Source organism: Protomyctophum bolini (genome assembly GCF_963924005.1).
Source record: "Protomyctophum bolini genome assembly, chromosome: 10".
In the NCBI taxonomy this organism is placed as follows: Eukaryota; Metazoa; Chordata; class Actinopteri; order Myctophiformes; family Myctophidae; genus Protomyctophum; species Protomyctophum bolini.
The window spans coordinates 10,752,319-10,774,087 of NC_137871.1; the positions used below are offsets into that span (position 1 = coordinate 10,752,319).

At 40.6% G+C, this 21,769-nt stretch overlaps 2 protein-coding genes across 5 annotated transcripts; both read left to right on the plus strand.

Moving 5' to 3' along the window:
* The first annotated feature begins 428 nt into the window (after positions 1-428).
* phf6 (PHD finger protein 6) lies at positions 429-11,942 on the plus strand. Of its 4 annotated transcripts, none has more exons than XM_080774831.1 (12): positions 431-549; positions 2,302-2,469; positions 3,148-3,310; positions 4,413-4,514; positions 5,541-5,674; positions 5,766-5,812; positions 6,018-6,163; positions 6,532-6,675; positions 6,922-7,026; positions 7,131-7,264; positions 8,849-8,978; positions 9,282-11,942. In XM_080774831.1, the coding sequence occupies exons 3-11, from the start codon at positions 3,179-3,181 to the stop codon at positions 8,976-8,978; spliced, it is 1,074 nt and encodes a 357-aa protein (XP_080630957.1). In that variant the 5' UTR covers positions 431-549; positions 2,302-2,469; positions 3,148-3,178; the 3' UTR covers positions 9,282-11,942. The 4 variants fall into 4 exon arrangements, with proteins under 4 accessions (XP_080630955.1, XP_080630957.1, XP_080630956.1 ...); XM_080774830.1 differs by having other exon boundaries at positions 2,302-2,446; XM_080774829.1 differs by lacking the exon at positions 2,302-2,469 and having other exon boundaries at positions 429-549.
* Positions 11,943-12,743: 801 nt separating this feature from the next.
* On the plus strand, positions 12,744-21,092 carry hprt1 (hypoxanthine phosphoribosyltransferase 1). The gene is made up of 9 exons (XM_080773692.1): positions 12,744-12,966; positions 16,945-17,051; positions 17,683-17,866; positions 18,430-18,495; positions 18,866-18,883; positions 18,971-19,053; positions 19,306-19,352; positions 20,183-20,259; positions 20,413-21,092. Exons 1-9 carry the CDS (start codon positions 12,934-12,936, stop codon positions 20,458-20,460), a joined length of 663 nt encoding a protein of 220 aa, XP_080629818.1. The 5' UTR covers positions 12,744-12,933; the 3' UTR covers positions 20,461-21,092.
* Positions 21,093-21,769: the final 677 nt, after the last annotated feature.

Genomic DNA, 21,769 nt, shown 5'->3' on the forward strand with positions numbered 1-21,769 from the left:
AACAATCAACCATAACTGAAATAGCTTGGCTACCGGTATATGCCCACATCAGCAGCCACACACACACACACACACGCACACGCACACGCACACGCACACGCACACGCACACGCACACGCACACGCACACACACACACACACACACACACACACACACACAAACACACACACACACACACACACACACACACACACACACACACACACACACACACACACACACACACACAGCACACACACACACACGTACAGAGACATGGTGCATTATAGTAGGAATATCATTACAATTATGATATTTTTAATTGTTAAAACATTTTAAAAGGTTAAAAAATAAGCTTTGAACATAATTCACCATATTGGTCTTATTTTGAAATCCATAACCGGAAATTCTATTTGTCTTTGTGGTGGTTCCTTTGACAGCATTAGAAACGAAACATAACAGCGACCAGTTCTTAGAAAGGATCGGAAAAGAAAACTCACTGAAGCCACAGCAACACTTTTTACCTCCACATCATAACCCCTGGGCTATTAGTACACCATATTTACCAGGTAAGGTGTTAAAATATGTGACTTCTATTGGAGAACATAGCTAGTGTGTTCCAGGGCCTATTGTTGTGTTTTAAGGCCATATCGCCTCCATGCATCACGTATCAATGTAAATGTATGGCGCTCTCTGGGCTTGTCATTGTCATTTACTACAATTTAAAGGGAAATAATCATATTTGATATGCACATTAATCCCTGCACCGCTTTCATAGGACTATATTTCATCGTGTTTGGCCTTTTTTTAATTTCCCAAGCACTGTGAATAAAGGCCTTCATATAACGAGCTTTAGATGTTTGATGCGCATGAAGTCCAAAATAGTAGATAGTGATTCTTGGTGAAACGCACACACCCCCTTTAATTCAAAACTTTTCACAAGAACACAATTGTAGTACTTTTTATTTTGTAGTGGTTCTAAAATGTACAGAGACACGTGGTCATAATTTATTGCACGATGGCGGTAGGGGACATTTTGGCGGTCAAGAATTTGTTGAAATAAACTCTTGTTTTGTATTGTTTATGGTATTGGTAATAAACGTGTTAGATACCCGTTGAGCTGCGTTTCTTGTGTCGCCGACTCGCCGCAACGAGACGCTGCTGCCACCATGTAATAAATGACACAATGCATGTAAGCGTCACAGCTCAATGCTGTTCTGCTGTGATTAAAAAAACATCCCGATTCTTTGTGGATTATTTCACATCAGTATATTTTAGACTTTCATGTCGATGTTTAGTTTGTGCACCTTTTAATGCGTGTAACCGACCCCAATCTATAGACTTGCCATATTCATTCTCTCCTCGCAGCAACCTAATAATAATAATAATAGTAGTAATAATAATAATAATAATAATAATAATAATATAGACAATAAAACTAATTCAAGTTAAAGAACATATTTTGCTGAACTGAATTTGCAAAAAGTAACGATGCGGTAATGTGATTGTAAATGGGCCTCAACTATATTTACTCTTCCCTCCTGAAAAGCCCGAAAGATCATATTTATAACCAATGGTTGCAGCATGGTCTTAATATTATTGGTAACCAGTAAAGAATAAAGATGTATTATTAAGCCAATAAAACATAAATGTGTTACTATTGTTTGTTACTAGTTTGGCACAGTGTACTGTACAGTATAGGCAGCCAGGTTGTGTTGTGAATGATGCCACTCAAACACCATAAGAGCAACGTTGATCACAGATGCATGTACCATATTTCTGTGACTAAGCATTTGTTTAGAATAATGTCATACTTTTTATGCTACCTTATTTGATCTTATCTACAGCACAGTGAGCACACTGATCAAATTGATGACAATAAAGGAACAGAATTACCGGTATTTCCTTTTTCAATAAAGAAATAATTATATGACCCAAACCAAAGTGTACATATAATTGCTCCCAAACTCGGATATTATAGTATCTGTCCGACAGAATATCCATATTTCAACTTGTAATGCTCGTGTCATACAATAAATCTCTTTTTTTGTAAGTGAAAGTCATTATTCTGTGCAGGTTTTGTGCATATTTAACCAATGAAAATAATTAACAAGAGCGCTGTGACTAAATAATAACTACATTAATTAGAAGACAGCTTATTTTTCCATGGCCTGAAACGTGGCCCTTTTGCTAGTCATACAACGTTTCCATGCGAGAGCTGCAATATAGTTTGTATCTATTCTATTCTATTCAAATCTAGTTTGAATTAATAAACTCCTAACACATTGAGATTTCCTTTTTTTTCTCCAATGTGGCACCAGTTACATCCCAGTACAACCACAATCCTACACTGATAGGGAAGGCCATAGCTGAGTGGGTGGAGAGGCTGTCTGGAATACAGAAGGTCCCTGGTTTTCGCACTGGCCCTTGTCTGTGTGTCCAAGTGTCCACCACTGTCACTTACCGGTACCTCTTACTGCTCCTCCAGTGTAAGTCATTAGGATGCAGAGGACACATTTCACATAATATGCAAATGTACAGTAACAGTATTATTACCCCAAAAGAATGGGGACCTTATAACTATGTTACATGCCTGTAGTTGTACCTACCCAGTGATGTAAATAGGTTTTCAATGTAATGAGTCCTGGGATGCAGGGATGGTCTTTTAGATGAGTCCCACTTCAACGACATTTTAGGAGTCATATTTGATTTATATGGTATGTGGTTATATTAATGTAGAAAACAGAAGAAGACATGATTATTATAACTAAAGCTAGCAAAATAAACTAGAATAAAAAAACAGTACAGTAGTGCATCCTGTGGATGCAGAGGTCATTGTTCTATTTATCTACTATAAACTGCGTTTTGGGATGCAAAATGCACCCTATTTTAATCTCTGCCTACCACAATCTTACATCCCACTGCCAGTACAACCACAGTCCTACATTGTTAACTTCCCAGTACAAAACTTATTCAAGGGCACCTACATAGTAAGTGTTGCTCATTGTAAGAGTGAGCTCATTGCAGAATTGTCCTGCCTGTCCGTGGTATCGAACCCAGGACATCTACTCTCCTCTAACCCTTTAGGCTACCTCTGGGTGAATAAGGTTACTCGACCAGCAGTAAGCTGCTCATCACAAGGTCATGTTGTTTGTTTCCTGTCACAGACGCTGGTCAGTTTGATCAGTTTGATCAGTCATGTCGGGGCAGAAAAAAGGAGCAGCCTCTCGCCTGCCAAAATGTGCCTTCTGCAGAACCAACCGGGACAAGGACTGTGGACAACTGCTGGTGGCAGACAGCCACAAGATGGCAGCGCACCACAAGTGTATGGTGAGTACAATATTATAGATAGATATTAGTCATATTTGTCTCTGACCCCTTTTGCAACCAGATCTTATTTTAATGACGTTTGGGAGACAAGAAACACTGGGCTCACTTACTTCCTGGACTACATCTAGAATAAATGAAGAGGAAGGTGCACGGAGGTGTGGCCCGGTCTCCTGCGGGAGGTTTGCACATGTAAAGTGTAAACGGGAACTGTGACGATGGAGTGTTCCAGCAGAGGTGCTAGATAGAAACCTTGTAATGTAAATAATGAGATCCAGAACAGTTGAGAATTAAACAGCAGTCACCCTTCCCTTTTCAAATGTTTTATATCATCCACAGCACTTGAATGAACAGTATCCATGTTCCTTTGTCATTTCACAAAAAAAAAAGTTTAACACATGTACTACAATCAAAGCGAGCAACAAAAGAACATGGAAAATCCACAAAAGACAAAAACATTAACATTTAGTAAATGTACTTGATATACTTTTTAAAATAAAAACTAAATCATTTTGAAGCACCCGGAAGAACCATCTACTTCTGCATTCATCAAAACATTTAGAGACGTACAAATAGACACTTCTATATACTGTACACTTCTATATAGCCAGAACAGGAATTCATCATAAAGGAGGGAAAAAAGGGGGGGAAAACATATACAGTGAGGGGGAAAAGGTGGGTGGTGGGGGGGTTCAGATTTTATTGGGGCCAGTTTAGAATTGCAGCCGTCCGTAAGTGCCCTTTGAGAGCGGTTTTGAAGGAGTCAAGGGATTTGCATGTCTTAATGACTGTTAGTCCCTTGTTTGTGCCGAATCTGGGTTGCACATGGTTTGTTGCACTCCCTCTGGTGTTGTGGGTGACTAGCAACACACACACACACACTTTATTTTTTTTAGTTTTCAGGCTCGGCTCTCGACAAACTAAAAAAAGAGGACTTTCATCCACCCAGTAGAATTAAAAATTATGATGCTATTAGAAATGAAGAAAAAATAAAAATACAAATGGATTTTCACGTGGCATCAACAGTATCATAATCCATTGGACAACTTTATAATTCAATAAACCTTTTAGCCATCTGGTGTGTTTGTGATTGTTTTCCCTGCAGCTGTTCTCTTCTGCTCTGGTGACCTCTCACTCAGAACGAGACAATATTGGAGGATTTTCAGTTGAAGACGTGAGGAAGGAGATAAAACGAGGAAATAAACTGGTGAGTGCCTGTTGGTCACATGACCCCTTGCAACTATGTGGTCAAAAGACTGACATGCCTTTCAGATTCGATGTTTGAGGTCAAAGAGACAAGCAATGTTCATGTAAACAAGTTAACACGGCCTCAGTTAACAGAGGTAATAAAGCTAAGTCAAATGCAAACGGGTTTACTTCCCGAATATTTAGAAAAGTTAAATGACTTGACGCCATCAACCATCTGGCTTTATACAATTCAAACAAGTACATGTGTATATATAAATGAACAAATTGAACATGACCCAACACTCACATGACTTTTGATTACATTTGAAAGAGGTCTATTGATTAATAGAAAAGAATTTAAGCACATTGTTATTTGATGCGGCTATAGTGACAGATCTCCTGACACAACCTCTCCTCAAACAGAGTCTCCGTGTTTCTGTGCATGCAGTCAAGATTACAGTAAATGCAGTATAAGTAGCCTTGGGAACCGATGTTCCCCAACTTGCCACCAATCCAACCCATGACACTGAGTCCTAAGCAAAGAGGGATTGGGTGCCATATTTATGACTCGGCTGTGCACTGAACATGAGTTGGTGACAAATACGATCCCGCCTAAATGTGACCAGTGCCAGTATTTTCAACCACAAGTCGGCAGTATTGAAACTTTACAATTGACCAAAATACAATTTATTTATTTTTTTGGTGGTTTTCGTTTTTAGCCACATTAACACAGTTGGAATGTTAAAGAATGTTTTTATTCCATCAGAAAGTCGTTTTAGTGTCATTAAGTCGTTGTAATTGCTTAAACATGTCACTATGTCTAATGTTATAACCATTGCTAACCAGAAAATACAGCTTTCCTGCTAAAGTATGCAAATTCCGCTAAAATCCGCCTTTTTGTACACAATCACATCATATGAAAGGTTACAGTGTGCAGTTTCATAATGTGTAAAGAACTGAAAAATGACCATGGCCCCCTTGTATATCAAACTACTGTCCCCGGTCACAAATTGTTGTTAAATTAGTTTCTTTTGTTCCTCTTCAGATGTGCTCGTCGTGTCACCGTCCCGGTGCTACTATCGGCTGTGACGTGAAGACCTGCCGCCGGACATATCACTACTACTGTGCTCTGAAGGACAAAGCCCAGGTCAAAGAAAACCCCTCGCAGGGAATTTACCTGTAAGACCAACCAACTGCTTCGGTTCTATATTCCACAAATGAAGCTAAAACAAACGAAGATAAACATTTAACATTTTGTTCATTCTTGCAGTGTTTATTGTCGCAAACACCGGGATGCCTCCCAGGATGGTACTGAAGGTAAATGTATTACTGTTATTATTTCCTTTAATGATTGTAAATATTTCTTGTCGACTGAAATATTGAGTAGTTTATAAATTGATCGTTTAGAGACCAGAACGGTTGTAACGGCAGTTTTCTTTTTCATTCAAACTAAGCTTAACTAAAGCGCTTGAAACACACGCAGTGAAAAACAAACTAAGGGTTGACTGGTTTGTTTTCTCAGATGAAGACGAAGCTGTGGCCAATGACTGCGACTCCTCGCCGCCACAGAGCCGGGGGCGTGGCAGGTTCGAGAAGGGAAGGACCAAGGTTGGATCTCGGGGTCAGTCGGAAGAAACCCGCTCCACAGAGGAGGAGAGTTCATCACATGTAAGACCTGATCCAGGAACAGTCTGAAAGATAGTGATTGAGCAATATGCCTTTCTTGTAAATGTACCACTTTAATATTTACATTGGATATTCCACATGGCTCAATAATCCTCTACAGTACACACAATTCAACAACGTGCCGTTGTTATTTTATACAATATCTAAATGGCGAATTCGTCTGGTGAATTTTCCCTGGCATTATATCTTCTCGACCCATTCTGAGAATTACTATTCATTTATAAAGTGTGTGTGTGTGTGTGTGTGTGTGTGTGTGTGTGTGTGCGTGTGCGTGTGTGTGTGTGTGTGTGTGTGTGTGTGTGTGTGTGTGTGTGTGTGTGTGTGTGTGCGTGTGCGTGCGTGTGTCGCAGCGGGACAGGTCACCGCTGAGGGCGAGTCCTGGAGACGGCGGGCAGCGTTGTGGCTTTTGCCATGCGGGTGAGGAGGAGAATGAAACCAGAGGCATGCTCCACGCTGATAATGCAAAGAAGGTGGCTGCACATTATAAGTGCATGGTAAGATGTCAGTCATCCGGATGTTAAGATGCCAGATTAACCATTTAAACTAGTGTTTCTCAACGTGGGTGTGGCACAGATTTTCACTGAATTTTTTGCATGTTATGACATGCTCAGATTAGGGACGCTAGGGTTCATGTGGTTACGGTGTCATTAAGATGTCGGTCATTCCCACATTTGTTTGGTCTCACGGTCTTATTTGAATGAAGTTGCCAACACTGATACTCCTCTTTCATTGTCTTCCAGCTCTTCTCGTCGGGGACAGTTCAGCTTACTACCTCTTCACGAGCTGAATTTGGGAACTTTGAGATCAAGACTGTTATCCAAGAAATCAAGAGGGGCAAAAGAATGGTGTGAATATTTAATGGTTAACTACATTTCACAAATTCTTCCAAATATTGTTGTCTTGAGATATATATATATATATATATATATATAAAATCTTTTTTTTACAGAAATGTACTCTATGCACTCAACTGGGTGCTACGATTGGCTGTGAGATCAAGGCGTGTGTGAAGACCTACCACTATCACTGTGGTCTGCAAGACAAAGCCAAGTATATCGAGAACATGGCCCGAGGCATCTACAAGTGAGCTCAACCATCTTCTACTTTACGCTCACTTTAAAAGGATTTCATCGGTTAAGTCAGGGGTTTTCAACTGATTGTGAACCAGGGACCACCACCCTGACTAAGAATCAACCTGGGGACCACTAAGATTATTTTTAAATGTTAAGGTTTGATTTAATTTGTGGCAAGATACTACATGCAACAAATCATTTCAAGCCCAGGCATTATTTAACTGTCATCAGATCATTATGTATGTTATGTATTTCACACTACATAACATACATTTTATTTATTTATTATTTTCATTAAATAACTCCCTGTCTCTCTCCGTATGTGCGCACACACACACACACACAGCACACGAGGTTCAAAAGTTTGCTCGCACTGTTGATTCCGATGCGTTTTTTATTATTCAAGTGAAATACGTTGGTTTTATAGTCTATTTAACAGCAACATTGGGCTAATATACAGTAGCTACCAATATGTACGAAAACGACACAGGTATATTATCATCTGATCATCTATTGATACAGACAGACAGACAGACAGACAGTGTCAGTGAGCACAGCTGTCCTGTGCTCGCATTGGCTGTAATATGGCCTTCTTGGTGTGCGGTCGCAACCCAGTTCATACTGTATGATGTCCAGTCGGCGAGACAGCCAAATTATCAAACCTGCTAGATATTCAGAAACGGTCTGAAAGGCGTCGGCGAGTGCTTTTATCGGCGATATAACTTCTCGCAGAGATTTTTTCACACAGCGAGCAAAACCTCGTCGGCGAGCGCCAAAAATGGTCCACGACAGCATAATCGGAGAAAGCATCGTGCAGTGTGTACGAGCCATTACTTTATCTAACCTTCAATTATACTCAGGTTAACTGATATGCTGATGTGTATCTTATGTATGACAGTATGATTGAGCACTGCAGACAGCGATTATATGAGCACATTTCTTAATAACTCAACCAGGCAATCCTTTTTGAGATTCGATCTCCCTTTTCTGTGGAATTGCTAGACCTCTGGCTCCAACTTCCCAGTAACTGACAACATTGACGCATCATAAGTAATCGTCTATGATGAAAAAAAACAACGTGTAAAGTAACCACCAGTGGTCCAAGTGATCAATGAACATTTGAACAATTCATGTTTGAACTATCAAGTTACATTTTTATAATCAGATAATAAGTTAGTGATGTTTTGTTTATATTTATATTAATAGAAATGTATGATTGTTTGGGTTCAGATAACTGAAGATTTACTGTAATTTTGCACTAATTGCCGTATTTACCCTAATCATTATGGTTTAAATTAATCCTAGATGTGTTCATTGAATAATCAAAATAATAATCAACAGATTAATTGTTTATTGTAGCTGTAGTGACTAGTGGCGGTATCTACTTCCTCTAACAGTGATTTGCTCTGGGATGATGTTCTCTCATAATGTCCACCTGATCTGTGTTATTATTTCTATATATAATGTGACTGAACCTGACTTGCCGTTTTTAATAGCTGGGCCTGTCATGTCTCTCATACTGCTTATTCCAAAGTACACAATAATCTCTCAAATGTACCTCCTCGTTCAGTGCCTTTTGGTTGATACTTTCCAGGCTGTATTGTAAGAACCACAGTGGCAACGAAGAGCGAGATGAGGAAGACGAAGAACGAGAGAACCGCAGCAGAGAGAGAGCAGCGATCGACCACGGAGGAACACCCACATCACAGCTCAATGGCAACTAGGTGATCAACTAAATTACACTACCTGGTGTTAACGTTTTGTTCAAATCTAAGGAGTTTCTCAAATCTGATCCTAAGGACTGAACCAATGCATGTTATCGTTTGTGTCAGATTTGTGAGTTCAGATGCCATCAGTCTATCAGCATTAATTGCTGTGGTAATGATAAGGGTGTGATACTCTGTTATACAATGGTGTCGCTCACTGGACCACCCCCCCCCCCCCCCAACACAACACAAAAACTAATTATAATAAGGAAAAAGGATACAAATTGTGTTGTGTAGCTAATAACATGATCTTTTTTGCAGATTGTACTGACAGATGCGAGATGGAGTGGGACAATAAGAAGAGTTCAAAGATGGCGGGGAGATATTTTTATACTGAATATACTGTAAGTCTAATAATCACCAAGTCATGGTCCTCAAGCTTCCCCCATGCAGTAGCTCTGGGTTTGTTCCAGTACAGACGCAAACATTATACTCTTTGGAGACATCTGGAGGACATTTTCACATGCTGGACTGGTGTTGTTCTGCAGAGGGGACTGCTGCAGGGCAATGAAAAGCCATGGAAGAACTGTTGCCAAGTGTCCGTTGTGGGCTCGCTCAAGTAGGTGTGATATTAGCATACAACACTGGTTCTCAACCTGTGGGCCGTGAGGGTATTGTAAGTGGGCCCCCAAATAATTGGCAAAATAGATTTTAACGATGCAGTATACTACATTAGTTCCATTGATCCACGGTGGAATACAATTGCTTGATTGATCATTAAAACAAACATGCAGTGAAAATGCACGCGGCCTATAGCCATCTGACCGATTGACATGGCTGCCGTGTTCGGTTGGTCAGATGGGTAGGCCACGAGTGCTTTCAATAAGGTTGAGATCCACTGCCATAAAAGATCACACGTGCTGAGAGTCTCGCTCACTGCCCCACCCATGTGCCCCATCCGTTTACACAAGCCACAGTGTCAGCGCAGGCACACCTTAGCGCACAGCCGGAGGACAGACGAAGCTGACGCCCCACGTCATTCCGGGAAAAGAAGCTCCACCTCCGCGGCTGACTGACGCAACGGACAGATTCCCGGAAACGCTCTCCTCCGCGTCAGTCAGCCACGGGGGTGGAGCTTCTTTTCCATCCACCAGCTGTCTTAAAAAGCCGGAATGACGTCTGGCGTCAGCTTCGTCTGTCCGCGGCTGTGCGCTAAGGTGTGCCCCCGGCCTTTATTCACCCGATTCAGAAATCTACTTCCTTGTAGTTTAGCCTCTAAAGGACTTGTTTCACGGAGGCATGTACTTTTTACTAGTCTCTATATGAAGTTGTGGGGGTGGATTATATTGCAGCAATCCTGTCTTTATGTTAGCATTTCTTTCTTGATATGTTATATTTTGTTAATGTAACATTTGACATGAATGATTTTGAATATCTGGATTTGAGGCCGTTATGATTTTTATTTTTAATATTCTTTTGCCAGCATGCACTTGGATTTGTCCCACAGTTGAAAGTGGTATATTTCATTAAGCATCAATACAAAGCTCTTTTGAAGAAGTTGATGGGCTTTCTTTGTTGTACGGTTTCCTTGTATCGCTACAATTGTAACCATGAATAATTGGGAATAGAAATATTTTATTTTATACATGCAGTGGGTGAAATTATTTGGAGTTCCAAACAATTTGAGAGTCATACAGTTGGTGTCTCGGTCTGTTAAAACAGTGATTCTCAACCTTTTGAATTCGAAGGATCCGCAGTTTGATAAGCATAAGGCCACGGCACGGACCTCTCTCTAGGACTAGGTTGTCCTCAGACGAGCCCGCCATCGTCCAGTCACCCCGGTTCTCCATGCACACTCTAACTCAAATCTGTTCAGGAACTCCTGTGCTTGTTCCACATGATCAGAGAGCAGGATGATGTTATCCACGTAGTCCAGGTCTGTCAGGACTACTGTGGGATGTAGTCTCAACCTCCTTGGTGTTACAGAGTGAGGCTAAGATCCTGTTCTCGTCCACCAATTGCCTTCCTGAGCACATAGTCCAGGACTATGATGAAGAGAAGGGGGGTTAGCCGGTTTGGGTGTCCCCTTGCAGTACCTCAGCCAGGATGTCAAACTCTTCACTGTTTCCATATATATAGGGTCACCACCTTAGCCCTAGTGCCTGCGTACATGGTCTCTAAGTAGGTTGGGACTGGGAGAGACATCGTAGTAGTAGCAGGCCTTAAGGATTTTCATCATCGTGCCTCTATGATTAGATTCAAATGCATTTTTGAAATCGATGAAGCACAGTACAGAAGTCAGGTTGTTCTTCACCTCCTCGATTATTCTCCTTCTGGGCCCCTCTCAAAAAACATTTTGGTTCAGTAAAATTAGATCGTAGACCTCCATTTTAAAGCATTCTTTTCTCTGACCTGTAAAGGCCTATTCATAGTCTGGATTTTCGGTGGTGAGGTGACCACCGCTCCGGTGGTGAGCTGACCACCGGCACCGGAGCTGAAATAACGTTGAGTTATGTGGTGAGTAAAAACAGAGAGAGGCTGGGGGCGGTGGCGGTGGTTTGCTCTTCACCGCGGCTCGTGACGTCATGTTGTAGTTCGGTGGTCACCTAACCACCGAAAATCCAGACTATGTATGAGCCTTAAGGATCCATTTGGATCCAAGGACCCCTGGGTCACACTACCTGAATGATTTATATCAAGATCCCTGAACTACTCTATATTCTGCAGGCTGCAGCTGTGGTGGTTTATATAAAAATGTAATCAAATGCACTATATTTTACAAATTACAACTGTAATTATACATTTATTTTTGATAAGTTGGGACTTGATCCAAATGTAGTATATTTTACATTTTTATTTTGGATCATTTGGACTTATTTACAATAACATCATGTTATTGAACTCAAGGAACACTGCTGACTGCTTTACAATGTATGATCAAAAATATCACCATTGACTAATCCTGAGTAAAAAGTGTAAATGAGAAGCTCCTTGCCTCCTTGCTGATCATGATCTGAAGATGTATGTTATCATGGTGTTTTGATTTGTCACAACTCGAGTTGGCTTTGTCCGCGACGTAAACGTCTTTAAATAAATACTTTTTGAAAGGCAAGCATAGGCCTATGGGGAAAATGAAAGGGGAATTCACTTCTCATGGGTCTCTCGCTATGGTTTCTCGTCATGAAAGGGGGCGGGACAGCGACGCTCTGCAACAGTGAAATGGAGGATGGGAAAGGATGAAATGATCATGTTTGGAGTTTTGCCCATAAATGGAAAAGGGGCTGTTCTATACTGTACGGACGGACAGTCCTCGTACTTCAGATTTGATTTGTCCGCCATCTGGCTACGTCACACAGACTACATTCCATGGCCTGGAGGGATGGGAAATACAATGAATCCTTCGTAACATCCTATGGTTACATCCGGTTACATCCCGTCTAGAGCGGCTACGGAAACGATCTCTGTTAGTCCGGGTTAGTCCCTGTAAAGTGCCGGATACAGTAGGCGGACTCTAGCCGCAGTAGCCGCAGAGAACCCACAGTAAATGGAACGACTGTCCATGGGACAGCGTCGACATCTGAACGTTTGTACCCCCCCACGACAACCCCTGGCCAGGGCCTGGGTCATAACATTGTCAAATAATAAATATATAAAATGTAATTGTATAAGATGAAATTAAATTATAAGGAAACGGACTGTGCTCGATTTTGGCGACCGAATCCACGTGAGACTAACCCATGGACTAACCAGTGACTATTCCTCCGCGCTATGGGATCTAGAACGTAGTTGCGGAAGAAAGATCGCGCCGTGGCAACGCAGAAAGCACCAACAGACAGTGTGAGTGTGGTTGTCACTTGTGTCACAGGCAGCTGTGTGTTTATGTACGTTGTCAGCGATAATAAGGTGAAGCGCTGCCTTTAAACACGGCAGAACGTTACTCGGTACCGGGGGAGGAACATTGATTGAGCAGACCATGGCGACATCAAGCCCAGGATCATGTGTGGTGGTAAGTTCTACCAGAGGAGCAGAAGAACGTCCATACTGTAGGTCAGAGTCAGACTCAGATAACACGCTGTCCTCGGACGGGCGCCATTGGATCTATACTAGACTGCATATGGGTAATGAGACAGTCATAGTGCAGAATGCAGATGGTTTATCTTGGATAGTTTGATTTTCTAATAACCCTGGGGGCTGGATGTATATACTTCTTCTCGTGTGGCCTGGGAGGTGTGTGTGTGTGTGTGTGTGTGTGTACGCGACGCATGGTGGTGGCACATGTGACGCGGATGCGTTCATTCATGTGCATTGTGCGAGGAATGGAGGGTGGATGGCTAAGAAACTAGCCCCATGTGGATCCCCCTCTGTAGCTCAGTAGCTGATACAGTATAGATAATAGAACAGCCAGCCAATTTAATGTTTTTTCCAGCATTTGATCTGATGATCTAACATTTGAGATGTTATGTTAATCTGAATTCTGTCTGGCTGAGGTGTGAGCAAACTTTGGCCCACCTTTGTTTCTCATGGGACCCTGCTGGGCCTGACTTGGAAGATATAAATAGAGTTATGGCCAGGGGGATCCTGCATAATATTGTCCACATTGTTAAATCGCCATGTTTACCTGTGGTCCTGAGCTTGTTGGGTATCAGATAATCTATAAGAGGGAGCTTGGAGGGACTTTGTTTTGGAAGGGAGTCAAGAGACCAGGGCAGAAAGATGCAGGGCTGAGTCACTCTGAGAGAACATACGACAGATCCAGGCCAAACCTGCTAGACTGAGAAATGCTGTTGCTTGTTGGTCTTCCAAATAAACTTCTAAGATGATATGCAATGCATCACCTTCTGAATGGACATATGCCCATACTCCATAACACACCTTTAGACTCACAACTAATGTAATATAATGGTAATGGCATAGTTTTATTATTTTCTCTGTTTATTTCATGCGTCTGCCTAAATAGCTTGTGCATATACTCTATGTGTTATACTGTACACATGTTGCGTTATAGTTTGCTCATGTATGTTTGCTTTTATAATGGAAGAGGTAAATAGACACACAGCCAAGCTGTAAAGCCTGCCTGTCACACATTCTATTAGATTAGGAATACCATTCCAAAATGCTACCTACACTATTTGCTCATGTCAATGAACTTTCAGACAAAGACCGTGAACCTTGCTGAGTGCACATGATTTTTTACTGAAAGGGGGCATTTAAAATCTCTTCCATAGAGACGGAGAGAGAATGCAGGTAAACCCACTGTACATGCCAGGTCAGGAATGTCATGGCCGGCCAAAAAGGCCATGACCGCTCTGTGCCCCCACAGTTTGGCCTTATGCCCTTTTAAAAAATCACGCCGTGAGTGGGCCGGTTCCGGCGAGCTGCACCACATCCAAAACGGTTGAGAAATGACAGTTACCGCATGGGGGTCCCCCCAGGGGGTACCTCTACTGTACTGTCACTGTACTCTCTGTCACACCCGAAATCATCATATATACACTATACAGTTAATATATGTGTGTGTGCACAACAGTGACACTTGGTGATGGAAACCACAGCCAGAGACACACAAAGTTCTGTCTATTTATGCTAATTTGACACAAATCTAACACCAGCCAAATTGAGCAAACTACAATTTACAATTTGGGCATAATTTTAATCCAGAGCGATTTACATTATGCAAGAACAACACAAGGTAATACATCAAATACACAGAAACTCATCAAGGATCATAAGTAACCTAACCTCCGTCTAACAGTGGAATACCTGTACAATGTAAACTATAAACTACGGCAAGTGCTGCTAAAGGTAGACAAAGGAATACTGAACATCGAACCGGTCATTCACTCAGAACCGGTTTATTTCTCAATATTGACAAGACTGCTTATTACACTCAATTTTCCACTGACAAAATAACAAAAATGTCAGTTGGATTCACTGGTTGGACTTGGACGGTATGCTTAGCAAATAGCAACGATTAAGATTAGCCTACTTAGCATTGTAATTCACATTAAACTGAAGCAGGGCAGATGCAAAGCTGTATATTATCCTGCCTACAGCTACTTTCAATTACCTTATTAAGCAAGCTTATTACATTACAAGTTTCCACTTAATCCACTGCAACATAAACAGGCAGAGTGGCAGTCTGCTATCAGAAAATTACAAACTGACAGAATGTAATGATTGACAAAGCAGAATCCAGCATTCAGCCAAACTGTGTAGTAAGGAAACCTGATGTCAAACTCATCTTGATGTGCCAATGCATCAAGGCAGTGCCAGTGACCCACGATAGAAGATCTTCTCCTTATTAAGTAAAAGTGGCAGGGTTGTGCTCCTGTAGTTCGATGAGCAGTGGCAAAATGGTGACAGGCAGGAGGCAGCTAATACAAAGGAGAACACAAAAAAGAGGCCAGACATACAAGAACAACCATAGGTCCATCTGAATCTTCAGACCAGTCCAGTGACTCTGATTAGTCCAGGCCTGAGCATGTATGAACTTTTGACTCAAGAGTTTGTCTAAATATTGCCAATCAATTGACAAATACCAATACATTCTTTTGTGGAATAGATTGCTTTTCGTCCTTTTATTTCAGTGATACATTATATAGGCCTATATACATTTAATATCATCCTTAAAACCTCCCTTTAACGATATTTTGTTCTATGTTGGCCCTGGCATTTGGGCATTGGTGTGTACACAAACCTCAAGGTCATTTGTTTTCTTTCCCACGTTGCCACTTGCCAGTGCTGGTTACAAAGTTATTTAACCTAATATCAGACAGTTTATTTATGTGTTTTTTTCTTTCTTTCTTCTAATCCAGCAGTGGCAACAATGAGGACTGGGCTATTGTAGATTAAAAATGTGTCCTGAATATGTTCTAATCTAATCTACTGAGTTAGAGTACAGATGCTCCCTAATGCCCTATCAACTTTTTCTTCCCTCCTGGGATTGAAAACGCCAAGCCATAACAGATGGGGGGTGCTTTAATTTGGGGCTGGCATGAGAAGGATAATCCAGTTTTCTTTTTTTTTATATATATTTTTTTATCCCACGATTTTGTAACCCATTTTTCACCCCTGTGTCAATCATCTAATGTGATCCTGGGCTCTACACACCCTCCACCAACCTAGTCCCCATATATGGGGGACAAGGGGAGAGCAACGGACTTGAACTCATGCTTCCATATAATAATCCAGTTTTCATTCAACATGGTGTCCTGATGTGAATGGCATGAGCCAACGCACAACTGTCATGACCATCCGTCACATGACTCCAATGGAGTTTCCCGGGTTCAAGTGCCGGGTTGTTTATCGCTGCGCAGGAAATTTGATTTGACAAGATATGGGCTATAGCAAATGCTGTATCCCTTTTTATAGGATTAGGCGAAGTTTAGATTCCATTGGAGAGACATTGCTAGTTGGACAGATAAGATGGGAGGGTTCTGTTGTTGTGAGAGTGAATGGATACATTCTTCTATTCTAGATACTACTTATTGGAGTTCAGTGAATCTTCTTTCTAAGAAACTTTCTGGTGTCTGTGACTACATACAGATGACACACACCCTACACCTGGTTAGAGTTAACCACTTGCATAATACTTTCTTTTATGGTCGTGCAGACAGTTTTATGGTCATGCAGACGATTGCAGATATACATTCTGCTATTTTTTATTTCCAAAACATCTTGAATATTATGGGGGAAAAGGTGTTGATTCCAGTTTTCTGAATAATTGCATGTTGTATTTTAACATCCTTTAAATTGTAATGTTTATTTTTGTTCAGGGGAAGGAAGGTAGACATTAAGGTAGGCCTTATCTAATAGTCAAAGGTGCGGTGGGAACTGGGAAGCAAACCTACCTTCTAATCTCTTCTTCCTGTCTGCAGTGTTACATCAAGTCATTGCCCCATCCCCAGTTAGATAATACCTCTGAGAAAGATTTTAACCCCTTGCTGTCAGCGTTTTACCTGAACTTGTGTGATGTGTGTTTCAGATCAGCGATGACGAGCAGGGTTATGACCTGGATCTGTTCTGTATACCAAAGCACTATGCCTCTGACCTTGACAGGGTTTATATACCTCACGGACTCATCTTGGACAGGTGAGTTCTAGTTCATCTCCGAGAGAGGAGGGCTACTTACTATGTTGAGGTACCCAGATGCTGGGACATGTTTTACATGCTGGAAAGGATGTAACACCCACTTTATTTTCTAATGCCCAGATTTTCTCATTCATTCCCTGAAGAAGACCTTACAGGTCGAAACGTCGGTTTCTGTTAATAAACTTCCAGCATCGGGGCTATGAGTGTGTGGCCTTTTTCTTCTTTTTCATTAATGCCCAGATTTAAAATGCCCCTAAAGTAGCACCCCTATTTTAGGCATTCCCAAATTCTCAAAATAGCCGATCTACAAGCTCACAACGTGTTGTAAGCTTGTATATCATCTATTTCCTCGCAATACCGTCGTATGACAAATGGTAACGCCTCCCTTTTGAGAAAATATGAATAGTTCCAATCTGAGGGTTTGAGGCAAATTTAAATGATTATTCATTAGTCAGTCATTACAGGCCAGTCCCTTCTGGTGTATGGCATTAGTTTAGTTTATTTTATTTTAGCAAATCCTGTCAAACGTTGGTTTCTTGAACTACTACAAATTTCTTGCCTGTGTGTGTGTGTGTGTGTGTGTGTGTGTGTGTCTCTCTCTCTCTCTCTCTCTCTCTCTCTCTCTCTCTAGGACAGAGAGGTTGGCCAGAGAGATCATGAAGGACATGGGAGGTCACCACATTGTGGCTCTCTGTGTGCTGAAGGGGGGTTACAAATTCTTTGCAGATCTGTTGGATTACATCAAGGCCCTGAACAGGAATAGTGACCGTTCGATACCCATGACAGTCGACTTCATCCGTCTCAAGAGCTACTGCGTAAGTTATAGTTCGTGTTTTCAGTCTTTCACCTTTCAACCTAATGGCCCTAATTGCTACTTTGTCGTACAATGACATGATGTGGAAATAATGATCTACGAGCTTGTTACTAGTATTGCTGTTTTCACCATGACAACATTTCTGAAAGGTTTCACATATCACTGACACAAACTCTTCTAGACGTCCCAATACTTTCAGCTTCAACATTCCTGTAATGTGAGCTGGTCAACAACGGGATGTTCTGCCATAGGATCATTTCAAACTGGACTTTGGGCTGTGCACTGATGCATCTCTTTGCGTGGATTGCCAACAAACAATGAATGAGCTTGACGTATTAATTTAAAACCGGGAAAGCATCTGAGCCATTTTAGAATCAGATTTTAGCTACATCTGAGTGTAGTGTCCCAATTTTTCAAAAATAGCAGATACAATACAAGCTCACAACATGGCACGAAGTGACACGCTATGAACAGATCCTTTCTTACATCCGCTTTCATTTATTTGATGTTCATGTGAACTGTTTCCTGCTTTTATAAGACATGCTGTTCATTGTAATTTCACAGAATGATCAGTCTACAGGCGAAATCAAAGTGATCGGAGGTGATGACCTGTCTACGCTGACAGGAAAGGTGAGTAGACTCTTCGCTGGTAAATGGACTCAATGGAGCATTTTACAATGTGCATTACATGCACTGACGGTGGTGGAAATCATGCAAAAACCAGGAAACCTTACCAAACTGTCATTCTGCCTCCTCAGTCACAATCGCCCATTAGTCATTTCATACCAACACAAAAAGTTCTATAATGTCACCAAAAAGCTTCCATGTGGAAATATCTGGTTGTGTAAAAACTAACTATACGTGAAATATTCCATTCAAAAGTCAACACGGTTTACTAATCTCCCATGTAGTTTAATAAGTATATGGTGATAGTTTTGGTTATGAATCTGTTCCACGTGATTACATTTACTATAATAAATCTTGTTTTCTTTTCGCACAGAACGTCCTGATTGTGGAGGTAAGTTTTGACTTCAAATTCTTCTTTGAATGAGACAGTTTACAGTGTCACTGTAATTCATGTTCATAATTCATAATTTCATTTTAGGATATTATTGACACAGGCAAGACGATGCAGACCTTATTAGAACTTCTCAAACAGTACAAACCCAAAATGGTTAAAGTAGCAAGGTAATGTAATTACAATTCCCAAGTGTGTTTTTTATTTTATATAACCTTTATTTAACCAGTAAAAACACGTGTGTGTGTGTGTGTGTGTGTGTGTGTGTGTGTGTGTGTGTGTGTGTGTGTGTGCACCTACAACTCTCTGAGATGCTGTCTCAATCTGAATGTTTCTCATCATAGTAATTGTTGCTGTTATGCAGTCATGTGATCTTTGCAGCAGTTATGCGGTCATGTGACCAGAATTTGTTTTGCACTCAGTTTGTTGGTGAAGAGAACACCCAGGAGCGTTGGCTACAGACCAGACTGTAAGTACACTACATGAATGGAGTCATAATTACAACTTCACCACAACTGCATTACATTGTTTTTGGGTATTTACATTATATTGGGTTTTTTGGTTGTTGTTTGCTTCTAATGTGCAACAATTGCAAAAAAAAATTTTTATATAGCTTATAATCCTGCAAGGAACATTATTATAGCTGATGGCTGCTTAGATGGTCTCACATTGACAGACTGTTGCCTCTCCCAATTTCATGCTTCCGTCATACAGTCTGGGGCAACGGAAGCTCTATCATGAGTAAAATATAAAGCGGAAGTGGAGCCTCATCCCCACTTCCGTTTCATCTTTACAGTCAGTGCAAATTTATCCTGGCAGAAATTACTCAGATTTCGGGAGGTGTAGTTCCAGACTATATAGTATTCGGAGATTGTGGAATAGTTGTCTAGAAGACTACTGCTTAGATGGTTATCATGGCTACTGAACATGACATAAGATAAAACATATCCTAAAATGACCGTACCTCATCAATGATAACTTCAACTTATGTCCTATCAGTATCTGTCTGCCCTGCTCAGTTGTTTGATAGCCAAGTAGCCAATCAGAATCAATGCATTGGCTACTCAAATCAGTGACACTGATTGAAGGCTGGATAGCCGAAATCATGCAAGAATAAAAACTAAAAGTGTGTAACGCACCATAAGTCAGCGCGGTGGTCACAAGAAAAGGTACTATCCCACACCAGTATCGTGTTTTACAGAGTTTTTATTCAGTTAGCAGTTCATGCTTTGATTATTATTGTATTTATATTTGTATTTACTATTATTATAGTATTATACTATTATTTATTTTTTTCAGTTGTAGGATTTGAAGTGCCTGACAAATTTGTGGTGGGATACGCGCTAGACTACAACGAGTACTTTAGAGATCTAAATGTAAGTATTTATAGTTGCAATTGAATTTACAACTTAATGTAATTTATGAACATAAGACTTGTAAATATAGACCACAAATCTGCTAACCTTAAGTCAAGATGTTGCGTACAGTGTATATACATTTAATGGCAATGATCTGCTTCTGCTTTTCAGCATATCTGCGTCATTAGTGAGTCAGGAAAGGAGAAGTACAAGGCATGAAGATCTCTTCACAACTTTGATTATTTTATGTTCAATTTTCTGATTTTATATTTGGGTCATGAAAAATATCAAGCCGGGTGCGGCTCATGTCACATGTGGTTTGTGCTCAGGGTCTCTGAGAGTGCACTGCTGTATTTGTGATAATCATTATATTTGCTTTGCTCACCTACAATCTACAGTCAATATTACATCATGTTCTTAAGCTTTTGGGGAGATAGATTCAATGTCTTGGTAAGAACTATTTGTTCGCTGTTAGTGAAACAGCCCAAAAAACAAGTTTTATCTCAAATTCATACAATGATTAACAAAACACGTAAGAACTACGCATGAATTTCCACTCTGGGATCAATAAAGGTATCTAGTATCTACCTAAAATGTACCCCTTCACCTTATATGTAATAATAGCCTGTTTTTGTTATTGACAGGGGAGTAATTTATTCAGAGCAATGCTGCTAGCTTGAAGAACAATATCATGAATCATTATCATGTATTATATAATTTCAACAGTGTCCTATTTCATATTGCATTGTGATTTTTATCCAAACGTTTCGTTCAATTCAGTCTTTGACAGATGTTGGCATCCACAAAGTAAATTTTATTGTACCGTAATAAAACACACATGTAAGCTTTAAGCTATGGTGTGGAAAATTTACTTTTTGCACCTAGTGTATACACTCATCTAGTGTTGGGTATAATTCATGTTGCTATCTTTTATGGAATTGGGCATACTTTTGATAGTTTATCTGTTATGTATGGGCTTTATTAAAGCAGGGGTCATTATGTGTCTGTGCCAAAGGCTTGGTCTTGTCCATGGCACATTTTAGATGTTAGATCTTTATTACACACCATTATAATGTTCTTGTGTTGAGCATAAGGGTCTCCAGGTTTTCTTCAGAATATGTATAATGGCACTTATGTACTATGACACTGGCATTAGTTCAACTGGTGGTTCTCAAATGGGACCCCTTTAACTCTGAGTGTACAAATTGAACCAATGGACCCTGAAGTGGACTCGTAATGGTCCATTTAAAGTACACTCAGGGTCATTCAGGGCAAGTTATTTATGCGTTTCTTTCTGGTGATATTATTGTCCAGTTGGACCACTCATTTTGTATGTCTGTGGCAAAAATGCAATTATTACATAAATGTCCACCACAAGCCAGCATGGTGATGACCCCTGTTTATTATACTGTAATAGTAAATCATGCAATGGTGCCATCATTGTAAATCAATCTCAACTGCATCTTACAGTTTCAGCCATTAAATATTCACAGTTTTCACATCTATTACCAGCAGATTTGTATCCTGT

What these genes read in the sequence shown, in the direction of transcription:
- phf6 (XM_080774829.1), top strand. Translation starts at nt 3,179, where the DNA reads ATGTCGGGGCAGAAAAAAGGAGCAGCCTCTCGCCTGCCAAAATGTGCC. An exon ending in TCAAGAGGGGCAAAAGAATG is followed by an intron (nt 7,027 to 7,130) that starts GTGTGAATATTT and finishes TTTTTTTTACAG; the next exon opens with AAATGTACTCTATGCACTCA. An exon ending in ATGGCCCGAGGCATCTACAA is followed by an intron (nt 7,265 to 8,848) that starts GTGAGCTCAACC and finishes GATACTTTCCAG; the next exon opens with GCTGTATTGTAAGAACCACA.
- hprt1 (XM_080773692.1), top strand. Translation starts at nt 12,934, where the DNA reads ATGGCGACATCAAGCCCAGGATCATGTGTGGTG. An exon ending in CACGGACTCATCTTGGACAG is followed by an intron (nt 17,052 to 17,682) that starts GTGAGTTCTAGT and finishes CTCTCTCTCTAG; the next exon opens with GACAGAGAGGTTGGCCAGAG. An exon ending in AGTACTTTAGAGATCTAAAT is followed by an intron (nt 20,260 to 20,412) that starts GTAAGTATTTAT and finishes TCTGCTTTTCAG; the next exon opens with CATATCTGCGTCATTAGTGA.